This window comes from Rhea americana, unplaced genomic scaffold, assembly GCF_003343005.1.
Source record: "Rhea americana isolate MKP2758 unplaced genomic scaffold, rheAme1 scaffold_177, whole genome shotgun sequence".
Taxonomy (NCBI): domain Eukaryota; kingdom Metazoa; phylum Chordata; class Aves; order Rheiformes; family Rheidae; genus Rhea; species Rhea americana.
Genome location: NW_028185894.1, coordinates 1,260,557 through 1,279,158, shown reverse-complemented (window position 1 = coordinate 1,279,158; position 18,602 = coordinate 1,260,557). Strand labels below are relative to the sequence as shown.

Genomic DNA, 18,602 nt, shown 5'->3' with positions numbered 1-18,602 from the left:
AGGTTTATAATCACTGCTACATCTTGTTTTGTCTTCAGTTTCCCTGACAACTGCGAATAGCCAGAGGGAGATCCTTTCTCATTTTCTCAGAAGAAAAGCTCTGCCAAAGAGATGATTGAGAAATGTTCTCACTTGAGCTTCATACATTAAAAAAGCAATTTTTTTTCAGGGACCAGCAGTCTCTCTCACCCAGAAAGCAAACCACATGCATTCACACACAACCAGCTGAGCRTTGTGGTTTACAATGATTTTTCTTCTGCTCTCAAATTGCTCGCCCCACCCTAGGTAAAGTGTTTGCTGTGTCTTAATCTGAACGATCAGAGCAAAATGACATGTCACGCTGCATCTGCTAGAGCAAGAGATACACCCCGTCTCTGCAGCAGTAAGTGAAAGCACAGCAACTTTTCCTCTTTCTTTCTTCAGAYATCCAAAGAGTTAAGACAGAATTGTCTTCTCCAAGTCCTTGGTTTCTCCAAAGGTRCATGCATGCATAGATTTACCTGCCATAAACACATAGACACATACTCATCGCTTTCTGACAGAAAGCCAGGAAAAACCCATTCCAAAGCTAGCTTATTGCTCTGCTGACRGATACCTTTAAAAGCTCATTGGATCAAATTGTACAAATGTGTTTGGAGATGATCCCTGAATTGCTGAGATTAGGGTGAAGGGTGTGGGAAGTCTTATACTCTGGCTGCATATTTAACACAGTTCTCCCCTCCTCACTCTGGTATTTTCCTTAAGTTCTGTCACCACTTGAAAATATATTTTTGCTATTTATGAGTTCTGTAGGACCCCTCCAATATTTAGGACCTATATGCTTCTTCAGAAAACCAAGAGCAAGAGTTTCAGTAGATCTTAGGCATTTAAAGACACTAGCAGTCTTCTAGWGAGGTGTTCAAGCTACAGCTATGTGCTTAGGCATTCAGAAACAACCTGCACGACACGCACAAAAGAATTAAAAAATAAATTTAAAAAAAGCCCTTCAGCTTACCCCTCTACATAGATAAATAACTTTTTAGAGAAGTTGATCAGGATGAAACAAGCAGTGAGCTGCAACACTGAAGACCTAGCCTGGAGATCCCTCATGTAGGCTTCCTTATACCAACAGCGATCTTCCTGCTGGATCCACCACRGCGAGGCAGCTAGCGGTAATGGTGCAGAGCTTCACATGCTGCCCAAGCACATTGCCTCGTGCAGGCTAATTTGGTCTTACCCCTTCTTCCTTTGGGGCAGGAGGTAGGGCCAAACCCCAATGCTGCTGCTCATCTCCCAGTGACCTGCAGCAGATCCCCAGGCTGAGGCAGCTCACGCGAGGATGCCAGCAAGGCTCCGATTTCCACAGCRACATCGGCTGAGTCCCAGCTAGTCCCAGGCTGCTCAGTAAATAACCCCACACCTGCCACCAAAGCTAGTTGCAGGCCCCAGACAGGCCAAAATCAATACATTCAAACCAATTTGTCATTTCCAGGCCACGCTGTTTTCGTTAGGGTGAGTCAAAAAACATTAAGAGACACAGATGCAGTGAGATCATCTCATTTTCTGGAGCCTTCCTATCTCTTGAAAGTCTTGCCCGATTTCCCTCAAAATTTCCACAAACAAAAACATCTAGTGTGCTCCACGGTCACGTCTGTTAAATTGCAGGTGGGTTGCATTACGTTTGGCAGGGTAAGAGGAGTTCAGTCACTATCATTTGGAGGTTAAGTTCACCCTGAACTGTGGACAGACTGGTGTCTCCCCATAGGAATTTTTTCAATTACTTTAAACAGCTCCCACTTGCACACAAAAGCCACATTTTCTAATAAAAACAAAGAGAAAATAAAATCCAGAGGAATTATACCTATTTCTCTTCCCATTTCTTCTACTGAAGTTATTCTTTTTAAAAGAAACAGAAAAAAAAAATAACTGGCCACCAGAACAGCAAAGCAGCCAAGACATTAAGTTAATAACCTCATTCTTCAAAATCCGCCCTGTCCTTCGTATTTCTGGGTTTCAATAACAATCCCAAATTACCCGATGTCTTCTAATATATGCTTTAAGCTTTCGCTGTGTTTCTCTCGCCACACAGCCAAAGCTTTTCATTCAGAACAGATGCAGAGAAAGCTGCAAATTTTTCAGTAGCTGGGATTTTGCCCTGCAAATTGGGACAAGCGTTACCCTATCCGAGTACAGACAGTCAGAGATGGGGCCAGTTACTAGTTATGGTAAGGCAAGGGAGGGAAGGGCTGACAGAAGAGAGAGAAGGGACAGCCTGAAACTAAGGAAGATGCAGCTACACCGAGATAACAGGTTATCACCTATCAGCTGAGCCACAGACCCTTTGCTCTTGCAAGTTATTGCTGTTGAGTTTTAAGCCAAAATACTCCCATTCTAGGGCCCTTATTGCGAGGCTCTAAAACATTCGCTCTGTGCTAGAAGACTCACTAAACTCCATGGAGATGAAGCACTTAAGTGTATCTCTGAACAAGGATGAGCAACCGAGCTCAGGTTTTATCTAAGCTTGTAAGTTCCTCTGTAGCTGGGCTCTCTTTTTCTTTGCCACATGGCAGCTAGTTACACCCGACACCCTGCAGTTCCTGGGAGCCAAACTGCAGAAATTCACTCGTGTAACATACACTACACCTAGTGTTCATTCCCTAGTATTTCAGCTTCTTTGCTGTTGCAACAACATTTCATCTTTCRTCTAGTTTCTGTAGCGATTTAGGATCGTTATTGAGAACATTAACCGATCTGCCACCTTCTGGTTATTTTAAGAACAACAGCGGTGCTACAGCATCTATTGGAGGAGGAAAAAGCTTTTYGAAAGGCAAAGATAGGAAAATATCACAATCACGGTTTCCTATACAATTTTAATTTAGCATCCATTTACACCTTCAGCAATGATCACACACTGATTTCTGTTGAGAGATGAAATAGATTTCATAGAGCAAAACAAAGGCAAAAGACTTTAAAGAGAAGAGCAAGCATTTCACCGAAAGCTTCGTTAAGGCAAAATGACTGGAAAACTTGACTAAAATACAAGAAGAAAATCTAAATGAAGCTAACGGTGCTATCCAGATAGTGARCTAAGGGACAGCAGAAAACAGGCAGAGAAAAGGTTTCTCTGTGAGACTCAGCAGCAAAACTCCCAGTATTTGAGCCAAACCGTACAGTGGTTGGCARGGAAAATGTGAATCACTAACCCTGGGTTCGATTCCTGAAACGCCACTGACTCACTTCCTCAGCTCAGCAAGTTTTGCCGCTGCTCTGTGGCCTCTTTCCACCCTCTGCTACCAGGTGCACGTACACCAGGCACCACAGTGTCGAAGAGGGTGGTTGCTGCCCCCTCCTCCATAACTACACCTCCTTCCTCAAATACCACCTACCTCTCCCATGTTGCCCACATACTCCTCTAAGGCGGTGCTGCTGGAGTCTCTGCCAGGAGAGCAATGCCCACTGCCACCTCCAACCGCTGCAGGGGTGCCACTGCTGTCCACRAGCGCCCCAAGCTTCAGGCCCTTCTGCCCCCAGGCTCTCTGCCTGCCCCACTAGTCCCAGTCCTGCTGCACYCCCAAGTTAGGAGGAGGTGGAGGAGGTTGGCCCACCACGGCAGCAGCCATTAGGCAGGTAAAGCTCGGCTGCATACCCAGGACTGCTGCCAGCCCTACAGGCAGGTGGGTTTATGCCAGGACTGGCCTCAGCCATAGCAGGATAGGGGAGAAAGCAGATTACAAAAGATATCTCCAAAAGCACTGACAACAAGACAGAGGGAGCARGCCAAATATACTCTACTCTGTCAGAGACTAACAGGCTTTTTCATCCCCTGCATGTTACCATCAGCTGTGCCCTCCCTGTGGAAGGATGGGACAATAAACGTATCCTTGGGGCAGGATGAGCACTCCTTAAGCCTGTGCTCAGCAGGCTGCTGGGGTCACCTCCTGATGAGCCATTTGGCAAAGCTCTGCCAGAGAAGGGGGGGGGGGCCTTACACCAGGTGTGCAGCTTGGACTTAAAACATCTTTAAAGGGCAGAAAGCAAGGGGGGGTTGATGATGATGGTGATGAATGGCATCAGACTTGTGCGTTTTGAAAGAGCATGGCTTGACCACTACACTATGTAGTGGGACAAACTGCGAGATGATCAAACTGTCACACACAGAGAGGCTGCCACTACTTCAGGCTGCCCCCAAATCTGCACTTGTTCAGGCTGTTCCCAGTTGCTGATCTTCTGTTCACCTGCATTGCCATTAATGCGGAAAGCAAAGCAAAGACTAACTGGGRCAAGAAGTCTTGAACTTGATGTTGCCCAGAGAGGTTGTGGAGTCTCCTTCTCTGGAGATACTCAAGGCCCTGGCTAACATGCTCTAGGTGACCCTGCTGAGCGGGGGGGGTGGACTAGGTGATCTCCAGAGGTCCCTTCCGACCTTACCAATTCTGTGATTCTGTGAATCACGATAGGGAAGAGAACGAAAAGGGGCCCTGTTGTAGCAATAGGGCTGGCAAAGCTCTGGAAAACTGTCTGGGGAAAGGACAGATCCTGCAGTTGAGGAGACCTAAATGAACATCTAACAAGAAACCTTGGATTAGCTGATTTTACCAGGCAGAAGTGAGGGACCAGATGGCCCCTAGGTGGCCCTATTTTTCTGACCGAATGCTGTAACAAGTATAGCTTAGGAGTACCGGCAAGAAGTGTGTGACCCTCAGAGCCCTGCCTGTTCTGCAGCCACGACACAAATCTAAGCTGCAGAAACTAAGCATTCCTTGCTAGGGAAAGCACTGCAGAAGTGGGGGTTGATAATTTATTTTTCTTGGGCAAAAGCATTTAAGAGTTCTCCACATGCCTCTAAACACTCTCCCCTTGTGCAGGAGCTCGCTGCCGGGCTCCACAAACCATGTGCCACTGTACCGACACCATCGAGAGTGCAGCAAACTGCAGCTGGGGGTGGGAGGCAGTGGGTCCTGTGGGGGGGAAACCGTACCAGGAACCACTGCTGCAGGCTTGCAGCTGGGCATAAGCAACGCAGGGGTGTCTTCCTGAGGTGGCAAACAGTGTACCATAAGGGCTCTAAGAGAGCCCTGAGCTCTCAGCAAGGCAGGAGTCAGAAATTCAGAAACGAGTAGSTAAGGGTCGACATGATCAGCTCTTCTCTACTGCCTGAACGTTGCTGCTCATGCTGCTAAGGCACGCAGCTTGTGAGGGCTCATTTCCTTCCCACTCCTCCCAGTGTGCCCCAAGAAGCCCAGCCCAGATTACTCTTGATTTCCAGCYCCCCACGCCCAATTTCCGCACCACAGCTCTTATTTTTACCAAGGCACGCAGCACAGTGGAAACAACCTATGAGGGTGGCAACAGACAGAAGAGGAACCAGGTTTAATATAGAGCTAAATATGCATAAAGACCTTTGTAGTAACAGTAGTATCTGAGTAGGAGTCTACAATATAGATGCTGGTCTGCCTACAGGATGGATAGCCACAAAAATAATGTATAAACCAGAGAGAGCTTGCAGAGTTTCAGAAACACCTTCCTGCAGAATATGAGGCCACACTGGTCACTGTGGGAAATGCACAGTGCAAAAACCTTTTCTACCAACTATGGGTAATGATGTGGKTTTTTTTGCAGGTCATGGCTGTGCTGCTAGTCCCTGTGCAGCTGCTGGCRGTGGCTGTCACCATTTACTTGGAGCTAGTGAGATCCATTCAGGGCGGTGTCTATTATGGGATCAAGCAGCTGCCACCCCAGGTGCCCCAGTACCAAGCCCTTGGACAACAAGTACCTCATATGCCGCTGGGCAAAGAAGGCATCCCAATGCAGCACATGGGCAAGGAAGTGCCACACATGCAGTATGGGAAGGAGTATCCCCATCTGCCTCAGTACATGAAGGAGGTCCCACAGATGCCTCTGCTCGGCAAGGACATGGCTCCAAAGAAAGAAAAAGGTAGGCTTGGCACGGCCAGCGCCAACCCTGCATGCTCACGYGCATCTATCTCCCGCCACACCGTTTGCCCCGGGTAAATAAGCAGTGGGGATCAGGGCCACTGCCGGCCTGTTGAAGCACCAAGCTGCTCAGAGGGCTGACCAAGTGCCTGAGGAGCAAAGGGAGGATTTTTCAGGTGCTCGCCTGGGGCTAGGAGAAAACTCAGAAATCCTCCCAACTGTCGAATACCCGTCTGGCAAGGCAAATGATGTCCCAGGCAGACGGGTGAGAGCCTGGCTGCGAGCACTGGCCACTGTCACTGCAGCAACCAGACACGAAATAAGACCAAAGAACCTCGAGACTTTAACTTGGAGTTTATAGAAATATTACAGTTTTGTCCAGACTCTATGACTTACAGGTTTGCAGGCAGAAACACAGAAGTGTTCCTCTTCGTTGGAAGCTGGCTTTCCATAGGTTACGTATGGGAGTAATTGAGGCATTGTACGTACAGGGTATTACTGCACAAGCCTGCCTGTACAAATATTTTCAGTATTCAGTAAAGGTGCTTTAAAAATTATTAGAATCTTTAAGAAAACAACAAAAAAAAATGTCCAAAATACAAAGGACAACCAGGAATTCTCACTACCCTAAAATCCTGGCAGGGACAGTGAGCTTCTCCGTGACTTTGGGCATGCTGGTTAACTCTTTGCCTTTTTAAGGGTTTGAAGTAACCACAGTCTTCACTGGCCTCAGTGGGAAACGGAAGAATTCAAGGCCTATTTTTGGTGGTTCTGAACAAACACGACCTGCTGTAGTCAAATCCGCCCATCCTGCAAGCAAAGGAGGGTTTTCAATGTGCATAAAACACAAAATGGGCAGGGAAAGGAGGTGGCTGCCTCGCAAAGAACAGTTAATTCTGAAACCACAGTTGTCCTCTTCTCTCAAACTCCATATTTCTTACTTCTTCCTCCATTTTAGAGCAGAGAGAACCAGGCTTTCCACGCAACGCAAAAATCTGCGCTTTGAAAGGCAACCTGCTAACCCCCAACGCAACCACTCCAAAGCAGCAGCTCCCTCACCCTGACCCAAAATACTAAATGTTCACATGCGCAAGTAGAAGTGTGGTTTTGGACAATCAGCGTATTTTGTGAAGCGTTTTAGAGGCAGCTCTAGCTCTTACTAGTCATGGCTAAGACAAAAAAATTTGGTAGCTTAGTAATGCTGGTTTTCACCAGTGTTTTTGTGTGAACTAAAGCCTTGGTGAAAATGCAGTCACACCTGCATACAAACTTCTTGCTGATAAAACCTTATTTAATCTATCAGGCTAACATAAGCTCCTTCAGCAAAAGCACTTTTATGCCAGAACTCCTCATGTAACAGGAGAGCATTAAACAGCTTCCTTGTCCTTCCACAATTTTAAAAGTAGATTAGCTTATACTAATATGGGACAAAAAGCAGAATGCCCCTAAGTTCAGTTTCAGTTTTTTTTTTTTTTTTTTTTTTTTTTTTTTTTTTTTTTTTTTTTTTTTTTTTTTTTTCTAGAAGTTTTCTTGAAAAAAGGCCTGTGGAAAAAGGCATTAAAAAAAAAAAAAAAAAAAAAAAAAAACTTTACACCACAGAAACTAAGCAAAATAATTATTTCATGGCAACAAAAATATGCATGTAAATTTGGGGTATGCAAAACAGTAAGATGATCCTTTTAATCTGAAACATCAAGCAGTAAGCTGCAGGCCAGCTCTACCTTCCCAGCTTCCACAACACCAAGAGGTACCACAATGAGCACATTCAATTCAAAGCCGCCTTTGTATTTTTTTCAAAAGATGAGATTACAATAACCTTTTGTCTCCCCTCACACACTTTTTTCTCTCTTTTCTTCCCCAACACAGAAATGCCTGTACTCAGTTTGAGAGGCGAGCAAGGTCCCCCTGGTGAGCCTGGACCAAGAGGGCCACCAGGGCCACCAGGATTACCAGGTCATGGAGTGCCAGGAGCCAAAGGAAAACCGGGTCCACAGGGATATCCTGGGATTGGGAAGCCAGGTTTGCCTGGCATGCCTGGGAAGCCAGGAGTCATGGGGCCCCCGGGGCAGAGAGGGGAGATGGGACCGAAGGGAGAGGTTGGGCCCATGGGAATACCGGGGCCCCAAGGACCGCCGGGACCTCACGGACTTCCTGGCATAGGAAAAGCAGGTGCTCCAGGACTACCAGGACAACCAGGACCAAAAGGTGAGCCTGGGATGAAAGGGCCCCCGGGAGTCCCTGGCATCCCAGGGCCAAAAGGAGAAAAAGGCGTTGGGATTCCCGGTTTACCTGGTTTAAAAGGTCCACCCGGATTACCTGGTCCTCCAGGCCCGGTAGGGCTGCCGGGGGTCGGGAAGCCAGGAATGGTTGGGTTTCCAGGCCCCCAGGGACCACTGGGTAAACCAGGCCCCCCAGGGGAGCAGGGTCTACCAGGGCCCCCAGGGGTGCCAGGGATCCAGGGCCCCCCAGGCCTTCCAGGGGTTGGCAAGCCAGGCCAGGACGGCATCCCTGGCCAACCTGGCTTCCCGGGTGGCAAAGGAGAGCAAGGATTGCCGGGCTTACCAGGGCCCCCCGGCCTCCCCGGCGTTGGGAAGCCTGGCTTCCCCGGGCCTAAAGGCGACCGCGGCATGGGTGGCCTGCCCGGCCCCCTGGGGCCTAAGGGAGAGAAGGGACATGCAGGGCCACCAGGCATGGGGGGGCCCCCGGGGGAGCCGGGACAGCCCGGACTGCCAGGAGTCATGGGCCCCCCGGGTGCTGTTGGCTTCCCAGGCCCCAAAGGAGAAGGCGGAGCAGTGGGGCCGCAAGGGCCTGTTGGCCCCAAGGGGGAACCAGGCCTGCAGGGGTTCCCAGGAAAGCCAGGTTTTCCTGGGGAAGTAGGGCCCCCCGGGCTTCGGGGGCTGCCAGGCCCCATAGGGCCCAAGGGCGAAGCTGGTCACAAAGGCTTGCCGGGTGTCCCAGGTGTCCCGGGGCTTGTGGGGCCCAAGGGTGAGCCGGGGCTCCCCGGTGCCCAGGGGCTGCAGGGTCCCTCGGGGATCCCAGGCATTGCAGGCCCCAGCGGTCCCATTGGCCCACCGGGGCTGCCAGGGGCCAAGGGTGAACCCGGCCTGCCTGGCCCCCCAGGCTTCCCCGGCGTGGGCAAGCCCGGCGTGGCGGGGCTGCAGGGCCCCCCGGGAAAGCCCGGCGCGCTCGGTCCCCCCGGGCAGCCCGGCCTCCAGGGGCCTCCCGGGCCCCCCGGGCCCCCTGGACCTCCCGTCGTCATCCCACCCACGCCGCCGGCCGTCGGACAGTACCTGCCCGAGGTGGGGCCCGGGGTCGAGGGCGTGAAACCGCCCTACGGCTACGCYGGCAAGAAGGGCAAGAACGGTGGCGTGGTCTACGAGATGCCCGCCTTCACCGCGGAGCTCCTCACGCCCTTCCCGCGGGTCGGCGTGCCCGTGAAATTCGACAAGCTCCTCTACAACGGCCGGCAGAACTACAACCCACAGACGGGCATCTTCACCTGCGAGATCCCCGGGATTTACTACTTCGCCTACCACGTTCACTGTAAAGGGGCCAGCGTCTGGGTGGCCTTGTTCAAGAACAACGAGCCGCTGATGTACACCTACGACGAGTACAAGAAAGGCTTCCTGGACCAAGCTTCCGGCAGCGCCGTTGTTCAGCTCATGCACGGAGACAAAGTTTACGTTCAAATGCCATCCGAGCAGGCAGCAGGACTCTATGCCGGGCAATACGTTCACTCTTCTTTTTCAGGATATTTATTGTATCCCATGTAAAATAACAAAAATCAGACCAAAAAAAAAAAAAAGAATCAAAACCTTTCTTCTCTGCTTCAATCTTTTATACCATGAAAGATGCATTTAATGACCGTTTTGGACCGTCTTGTACAAAAAGAATAAATACAAAGTTTAACATTATGCACAGCTAGTTATAAAAAAAATGGTGGGGTGAACATATTTAAAGACGTGTATCAGGTTCATAAACAGTTGTTTTGTACCCAATGGGGACATATTAGCTGTACGTTATATATTTCTGTGATACCATGCTTATTTCATTTCATTCACAATAATACAGTACTAAGGTTCAAATCAGTGTACGTCACTCACTCCTGTTGTGTATTTGACTGATGCACTGATCATACTTATAAGATGAAAATAGTAACTTAAAATAGAGCAAGTCAGCCTCAAATAATACAGAAAAATTTGAGTGGCTTTTTAATTTGTTATTTTTTTACAGCAGGACTGCCTGACAAGCAAAGGTTCTCTTGGCTGGAGATCTTTATTTCCCTTCCCTCCATATAAAATATTCCTGCAGTTTTCTTCTGAACAATACATGGAAAATAAGTATTGATAGCATAACTAATTCCTGAGAGCCTTCTCCAGCAGCTTCTGGGCTCAGACCACTGCCATTGGCTCCAGCAGACACTGGACTCACCTCTGAGTGCAATAGCACTCAGAAAGCCTCCATATGCACTTACACAGTTGAAACAGATGAGGTAAATCAGAGACAAAATTTTCCTCTAAGGGTTTCATATTCCCTTTATGCCACATGATTAAGACATTTTTGCCAACATATGGCAATACAGCAAAGTAGTATAAATTTGGCTGGATTTCTGTACTTGTGCTAAGAACCTGCAATCTATTTGCCTTTTAGGAGAATATATGTATTCTGCAACTTGGTTGAAATTAAGTCAGTTTACTCTTCAGTGAGCAGCAAAGCAGCAGCAGCCATTTGCTAATTAACTAATTTGTTGTCTGAGATCAACCAATAACTTTATCAGCAACTAATCATGCAAATTTACCCAAGAACTTAATTTCATGAAAAAGCTGATTTCTGATCTGTAGTTGTATGTTACCGGTTTGTCTAGGAGAATCTGCAGGCCTCAAACGTGTCTTTATGTGGGGAAAGCTACTTTTATGCAAGAACTATCTGTTCATCAATGGTGCTAATCTCACTTCAAAAGTATTAAGATTAATTTAAAAATAACAGTGTATTTTTCTGTGTTTCCCTGTACAGTGCTGCACATCACACAGTTAAGTTAGCTGAAAAAGTACTCAACACTTCTTCAATGTCTTAGCTAATGCTACCGCTTTTGATTCAAAATGAACTAGAGTTTTTCATGCAGAACTAAAATTGGATTTAACTGGCATTACCATTATTTAAATGCAGAGTTTAATGCAGTCTAACATTGACTAAGGACTCCAGTGATATAATGTGGTGCTTGATCTCAGAAATTTTATGGAATGTTGGCAGGAACGGACAGTTTACCAGACATTGGTGACTTCAGTAATATTTCCAGAATATATGAGATACGTTGAAAGCAAATAATTTTGTATTTAAAATTTTTGTACTGATTTGAAGAAAATATCTTATTAAATATCTTTAAAAAAAACAATCCTCTCTTCATTGAACAGAATGGTTAAAAGGAATGTTCAAATACCCCTTGAATTCATACAATCAGACCCCAAGGATCCTCTGAATCTGTTAAACAAACCGATATGGGGAAAAAAAAAGAAAACGGATACTCTCATTACTCCTCCTTCGCTGACAAAACTGGCCCTAACACTGTGCGAGGAAAATACTGTGCTAGCCCTGCATTTATAAGCGGCTGGTGGCGGCTGGGGACTTGGGGGACCATGCAAAGCGAGGAGCTCCCTGCAGGCAGCCTGCAGGCACCGCGCCACGCTGCGCGACCCTTCTGGCACAGCAGTATGGAGAAGGCTAGTTTAAAAAGGACCATAGGATGTGGTGGGGGGAGCTGAAGGGTCAGACACCTGCGGAGATGTCCTAAGTGTAGTCACCCGACCAGACCAAGGGCGCTGCTGGCTGCCCGAGCCAGGAGCTGCGCACCCTGTTCCTGGCTTTCCCCATGGTTTGGAAACAGCTTTTCCTGTTTTTCCTCTCTCTTTTCACTCATCGGGAGAAGCTGGTGTCACAGTGGTAACCAATCTGTCACTGATCTAGACTGCTACTCACCTGTGGACTGTAAGCCACGGTGCGCCTCCGCCTGAGCTCACCTCAAAGACAGACATTTCCTCCAAACTGCTGGACTCTCAGAATGAATGCATTGAATATCCACTTGTGCTGGCAAATTTTTTCAAATCAGCCTTGGACTCTCTGAAGCCAGTGGCTAAGCAGCTCCCCTCTCCTCTCCATCTCACTTTTACAGGTCAAGGAAAAACAAAACAAAAAATCAGTAAAGTATCACAAGTAGCATCTCTTGCTCGGCCCCCATCTAAAGTCTTGCATCACACGCCAGCTCCTCTTTTAAAAATCTTTTAGCACTCTCTTGAATATTTCCAGTAAGATAGGTAAGATTAAAAAACCCACAAAACATTACTATCAAGAGGATGCTCTTGATTTTACTCACAAATATACATTTCAGCTTTGCTTTTACTCAGCCTGGAGTGATGTTTCCATTCCCAGTACAGCTTGATCTACCTGAACTGAAAACTGTTCAGGCCTGTTTACCCTACTCGTTGCAAAAACTTTGGCTCTGAAACTTGGTAACACATCTAACAGAAGTGGATTTACTTCACACAGCACTAATAATGGGCCTGGACACACACAGAACTATCTTGCAAAAATAAGCCTGAGGGCAACATCTTTACGACAATTTATTCAAAGGAAAATAATCTCTTTCCATCTGTAACATTCGAAGTTTCACTCAAAACAACTTTTAAGAATGTCTTCAAAATACAGTTGGCACTTTAAAGGCATATAAAACTTAAGACAAATGGCAAATAAAGTAAGTGTTTACTTTTACTGAAAACAGATGTTGAGCCTCGTGTGTTCTTAAAATCAGATTTTACTTCAAAGTTAAGATAATTATACTACCTCTGAGGGCTTTTTTAAAAGAAAAACAGTGTAGGAAACAAGAAGTACCATGCACTGATTATTAAACACCAAAGCTGTGATCCCATATTAGCATCAATACAGAGTCACTGGAAATGTGATTTAATGAGATCTTTTAGGTACTCTAAGATTCACATTTAGTGCAACAACATGTGGCCCTCTTTCTTACCTCAGGACTTCCCTTAATTATCATAGCGGAGGAAATAAAATACTTTCTGGACAGCAAAAGAAAGAAAAAATACCCTAAAGTCTGGAACATCAGAACTTTTAGTCGATACACACTCTCCTGCTGATTTTAAGTGTAAATTTGCTAACTTAGAGCTGGGTCTTTGTGATGGTGCAGTGTTTTGGGAAGGAGAGTGGCAGATAAAATACAGGAGCATCTCTGTAAGATGCTACTGACGTGATATTTAGCAGACTACTGGAGAACAGGAAAAGAGGAAGAAGGAACGAGAGTCCATTTGGTTTCACAGCTGATACTGAAGATCCATAGGAGCTGCCTGGCACCTAACATAGTTGGCCGTTACCAGACACGGAAACAAAGCTCACAGTATCCTGGAATACAGAATTCGACAGCTTCACTACTGAAGTTGTGATCAAAACAATGAGCAGCTTTTAAAGGCAAGTTTCAGTGCAGAGACTTTACCTTCAGGACTGTGAAAATGGAAAAAGAGAAAGTCTTTTAAAAGCAACTAACTCTCAGAAAAGACCAGTGTATTTGGAATTAGCATTATTGCTTTTTCAATAAGAGTCCCAAAGTAAATCTTTGGTTTTGTAAAATGACTTTGAAAATGTGTGCTCAGGTAAAACAGACACCATGAACTGCAGACATTATTGTATATATAGTTAGTTATTCTTGCTTATACAGAGTGAGTGTAAAAATGATACCTGTTTTCTTGGCAGAATAGCAGAAATGACCATATAAAGCAGAGGATGCTGATGAAGCAGKAATGGTGTTTACAGAAGCCTATCAAAACATCTTACAGAGGAAAAAATAAATGTTAGCTAAAAAACCTACTAGCCGGTAAACCATACATTCAAAAGATTCTACACCCTACAGTTTATGACCAACTCTCGGCTCAGGCTCAGGTGAACAGGTCTGTCTAAATGTTACTCAAAAAGTTGCTCTGTGCAACTGTTGCACTGCTCCACCGGCCTCAGTGTGCAGACTCAGCAATAGAATCAGAAGGTATAGGGGGGATATATAGGTATCTCCATCAAAAATAAGCAAGCTTAAGAAATATAAAGGAGTAGCCAAGAGAGAGAAGCTTGTAGACAGCATCCTAAAGACACTGGAAAAATATCACCCCCCTCCCCCCAAAACAAAGCAAAAACAGAAACCCCAACCCTTACAAACCAAAAAATCTGATGCAGTGAAAATAGGAATAAAGAGGACTAACATAAGTCAAAAGAGTTTGGAGGCACAGCTTGTTTGTCACAACGTCTTTTTGCTTGATTATTTTGTGAAGATTCTAACTATAACAGAGCACAAGCAAATAAAAACGCAGAAAACTTCCCTAGGAAAACAACAAGAGAATAAATCAATAGATTATTGGGGAAAAAAAAACATCTCTGGAGAAGAAATAAAGCAGAGGAATAAAGAACATCTTCACGAGTACAGCTCGCTACCCATGTCTTTCTGCAAAGGACATGAGATTGACAAACGAAGGGAACCATCATCCTGAGAACCAGTTGCTGTGAGGACAGGGCAAGTTAAAGAGCTCTCTAAGGGAGAAAACAAAACCAAAAACTCCCCGTTAACCTAATGGGCGACGTTACACAGAACCGGCTGTACCCTCTGATGCAGCCATAGGCAGCGGTGAGTTCTGCAGCACTGGGGAGCATTGGAGAACTCAACCCTGCAAGGGACCATGTGTTTCTAGAGGGAAGCTGGAGCCCTCTGTTTGGCCTGGTGGGACATCAATCAGGGACCTCTGTGTAAAGACAGCTCTGCCAGCACTATGGCCTTTGGGAAAAACCTTACCTTGGTATTCTTGTCATATGCAATTACTCGTTAGCTGTCTAAACCACTGCAATTCTGGTCCTGTATAATCACATCTGAACCTTTTTAAATAACTGATGTAATCACCAGAAATAAAGRCTGGTAAAGTTCAAGACAGTGGTGTATGTTTTCTGCAGAAGAAACAGCTATTTATATTCAAATTTTCAAGGAAAGATCTCCTCAAAGCCACAGGAAAATGGATGTTTAAGGAAAGGAGTGGGGGAGGAAACACGAAAAACTGAACCAGAGCCCTTCTGTCACCTTGTGAAGAAATTCTGGTTTCCTCCACTTCACCACTGCAGTCACCTGCCGTGGTGCCCCCTAACACTCCCTGMACAGCCTTCCCCCTGCTCAAGGAGAAGCAACCCTGATGCAGCAGCAGCCATGCCCAAGGGACACATGGTCATGCTCAAGGGACACACACCCAGCTGCCAGGACRCTCAGAGCTGCTGCACTCAGGACACAGCCCCATGCTGGGGACCCACCCCTTGCCACAATTTTTGACATTTGGCATAATTTCAAATATGTCCAATTTGCTTGAAACTGGCCAAAGTTCAGGAGTCACTAGGTGAAAACATCACGATTGCACAAGCCTCCTCTCCTTCAGCTGCAACTCCCCCTCCAAGTCACACTGCACTCAGTAATTCCCAAACAGCAGAGCCAAGTAACTAGAGAGGAARATGAAGAGAACTACAGGAAGTTTCTAAATGCCTGTCATACTCTGCAAGAAAGAAATAGGGAAAGGTAAAAGGACCCCTTGGTCCTGTCAATGCTTATTCCTCAGCAATGTTGCAGCAGGCAAGYTGCATTCAGCACTCTTGTAGTTGTTGGCTTCTGAAAGACATAGGACTGTGCTCCTGACCTGCTAGAGGCTGTACACATGTTTTTCAATTGCTTACACTGTTCCTAAATATGCTAAAGCTCTCTATATCATTTTATTATAAAGAGAAGTTATACTACCAACTTTAAAGATTTTTTCTTCAACTTTGTGTTTTCTCTAGATGATTGATCAAAATAGCCACAAGATCTTCAAACAATCCCACCACATAAAAAAATGAAAAAGAAGAAAAATACATATACACCTTATGAGAGTATTAGAACAGCATGTTACTTGTTCATTGCATCTTTGATAGCTGTCAAGAACATTTCCAGGCTTATTTAAACGTAGATATTCAGTGAGCTTGCCTGAGACAAATCTTTACAAGAAACTTAACTGTCCCATTGAATATCTCAGTTAAAATCCTGAGTAAATTGCCTCTGCTAAGTGATTTAGTTCAGCCACATCTTTTAAACCTAAATGTCAAGACAGAGAAGAGGTAAACAGTAGCCAAACTGTAATTCAGCTGTTGTACATCTTAGATTTTCCCTAGCATACACTACTGCAAAAAAATGGGAACGTTCATTGCTCACATTGATACGTTTCAAAGCTGGAAATGCATGACAGCATCTGAAAAATGAGATCGTGCTGGTTTGGAAAAATATATCTTGATTCTTGAGGAGAGAGCAGAAAGATACACTGGATCCTGTCTCAGAGATCTAGGAATCCAACAAATGTGATCTCTTAATTTAAATTCAAGTGTGAACTTCTCAGCTCCAGCTAACATTCCTGTTGTGGTTTGGGGGAAGTGACGGCTCCACAGATGCTATAAAGATAAATCTTCAGTCTTCATATTCCCTATTTTATAAATCAACTCGACAATTATAAAATTTATTGGACACACAAGAGAGGGAGTACGTTTTTCCATAGGCTGGTGCAACATGAGCATTGTCAATATCAACATTGCCACAAGTCAGACAGGGGGTCTTCACCTCTGGCTGACACAGACAGCAGTTTGGAGTGGAAGACCAGTTCAGGCTGCAACTTCTTTGCTGAAGATGGATGACCAACGGAGGACCTCTCCTCAGGAGCAGGGCAGACTAAAACTCATATGCTCTGCATTTCCCCCTACTCTCCAACATACAGTAATAGCTTATAGTCATCGCTTTTAAAGCCACTTTTGCAYTACCAGAAAGAGATTCAAGACTTTACATCCATCTACTAATTAAACGTTAGTCTTCTCAGTCTTTGGACAGTGTAACTCTTTTGGAGGACGACATCAGAAAGGAAGATATTCCAAAGCAGTAACCATTTGGAAAAAGTTCTTACTGATAAATAAATGATGCACATCACATTTTCATACATCCCTGATATTTTTAGCTAAAAAGTTTCATGGTTTTTTTCCCATTATTAAATAGATTCACAGAAATTCTGGTAACTGTTTGCAATAGCCTGTTATCCTCAGCCTTACAAGGAGCTTCTGCCTAGTGAGGTTTCTGTGCTCCTTTTAAACAGTAAACAGTTACACTGTGCTTAAAAAATAAAATTATCATACAAAAAATAAAATTTGTTGAAATCTTGAAAGTAGTGATTGTTCTTCATATTTTTCGTTCAGCTTTCACGTCAAATTGACCACAAAGTTCTTGTCTATAAGCTTCTTCAAAAATTTCTGTTCAGCATCGATGTTATGGTATTCATTCTGAAGAAATGTAAGGGAATAAGAAAAAAAAGTTAAACTCAAATTATTATCAGAAGCATCATTTTGTTGCTTTCCTTCCAATTACCTGTGTTACTTGGAGGATATACRGGTAGGAAGGCTCTGAGAAAGGCACTTTTAAGTATGGGCTGCAGTACAGTCTCCCAAGGAAAATGGTGACACTATTGCTCAAAACTAGACTAGACTCTGTAACGAAGAGGATAGTCCCATAGGGGCAGAAATGGATGAGACGTGCTCTCACAGAAGGGCCTTGAATAGTAAATCTCCCAGCTCCTAGGTGTGCTGACAGGAAGCAGTTGCATAACCACATTTACAACACCAGGAGTCAGAAAACGGCTAATCCTCAAAGCTGGCTTCAGGTTCTTGAAGAGCACACATCAGACATTCGTAAAACAGATGTGCCTCGCCAGTCAGCTTCTGTGCAGGGGGTCAAAACCAACCCATCTTCCACGTCCCCTCACATAAGATCCTGGATACAAGAGATCACTGAGGTAAATGGGTTTCTCTGAGCTGTCCTCTAAGACATGCACTGAGGGCTGCAGGGCRTGCAAAGAACTTGCCTGCCAAAAACCCACATAAAAAGTCGTGTCTCAGGCAAGTTTGCTGAAAATTTTACTACACAGAATCTAACAAATTAAAACGGATGCAACACAAATACTGCCTAAAACACTACACATACATCAAACAATATTTAAAACATAATAATACTAAYGAATTTATTACCTTTTTTTTGGAGGGGGGGAAGATTAGGTTTTAAAATTCTCTGTCTTTTAGGAAGATATAATGGATGTCTAGTCAACCAGTGATTAACCTTACTAAMGCTTTGGATATACTGCAAAAAAAGCACCTGCAGAGAGGAACCTGAATATGAATACTTGTTTACTGCTAGAGCAGTACTATTTTCAGTTTATTTCAGAGCAGATGACATCTAGGATTCATCAGCAAGACATGAGAGGCTCCTGTGGACACTGCCCCTATCTTTCCTCTGTGCGAAAAGGAAGGAGAGAAAATAACTCCATAAGGGACCAACAGGCTGTACTGCAGGTCTCAGCACAAGGAAGGGAAAATTGTGCTCACACTGAGATAAAGGGCCCACATGGAGATGCTGGGAGTACAAAACTGAAGGCAAGAGCAGAGACATAAAAGAATATAGAGGAAAGACTGTAAGGAAGCAGGAGCCCTTCCCTCACGGATGGGAGAAGGCCTTGTGCTGCTCCCTCCCCATGTGAGCTGTGGCTTCTATCTTCTGCAATCAAGTTTTTTTCTTCTCCCACATCTACCTTCAAAGAGCTGCCTTTTTT

At 45.3% G+C, this 18,602-nt stretch overlaps 2 protein-coding genes across 3 annotated transcripts in view; one reads left to right on the top strand and one right to left on the bottom strand.

Annotated features, from left to right (window-relative positions):
- The window catches only part of COL8A1 (collagen type VIII alpha 1 chain), a 98,092-nt gene extending 86,787 nt beyond the window's left edge, over nucleotides 1-11,305 (top strand). For both annotated transcript variants that reach the window (XM_085301466.1, XM_085301467.1), the window contains 2 exons: nucleotides 5,599-5,914; nucleotides 7,780-11,305. In XM_085301466.1, coding sequence (XP_085157592.1) covers nucleotides 5,602-5,914; nucleotides 7,780-9,686 — 2,220 coding nt within the window. In that variant the 5' untranslated portion in view covers nucleotides 5,599-5,601 and the 3' untranslated portion in view covers nucleotides 9,687-11,305. The remainder of the gene's footprint in view (nucleotides 1-5,598; nucleotides 5,915-7,779) is intronic.
- A 5,156-nt stretch (nucleotides 11,306-16,461) lies between these two features.
- Nucleotides 16,462-18,602, bottom strand: part of ST3GAL6 (ST3 beta-galactoside alpha-2,3-sialyltransferase 6) — a 34,770-nt gene continuing 32,629 nt past the window's right edge. Inside the window, exon 11 of the mRNA XM_085301468.1 lies at nucleotides 16,462-17,283. Within this exon, the coding sequence (XP_085157594.1) occupies nucleotides 17,203-17,283 (81 nt within the window). The 3' untranslated portion in view covers nucleotides 16,462-17,202. The remainder of the gene's footprint in view (nucleotides 17,284-18,602) is intronic.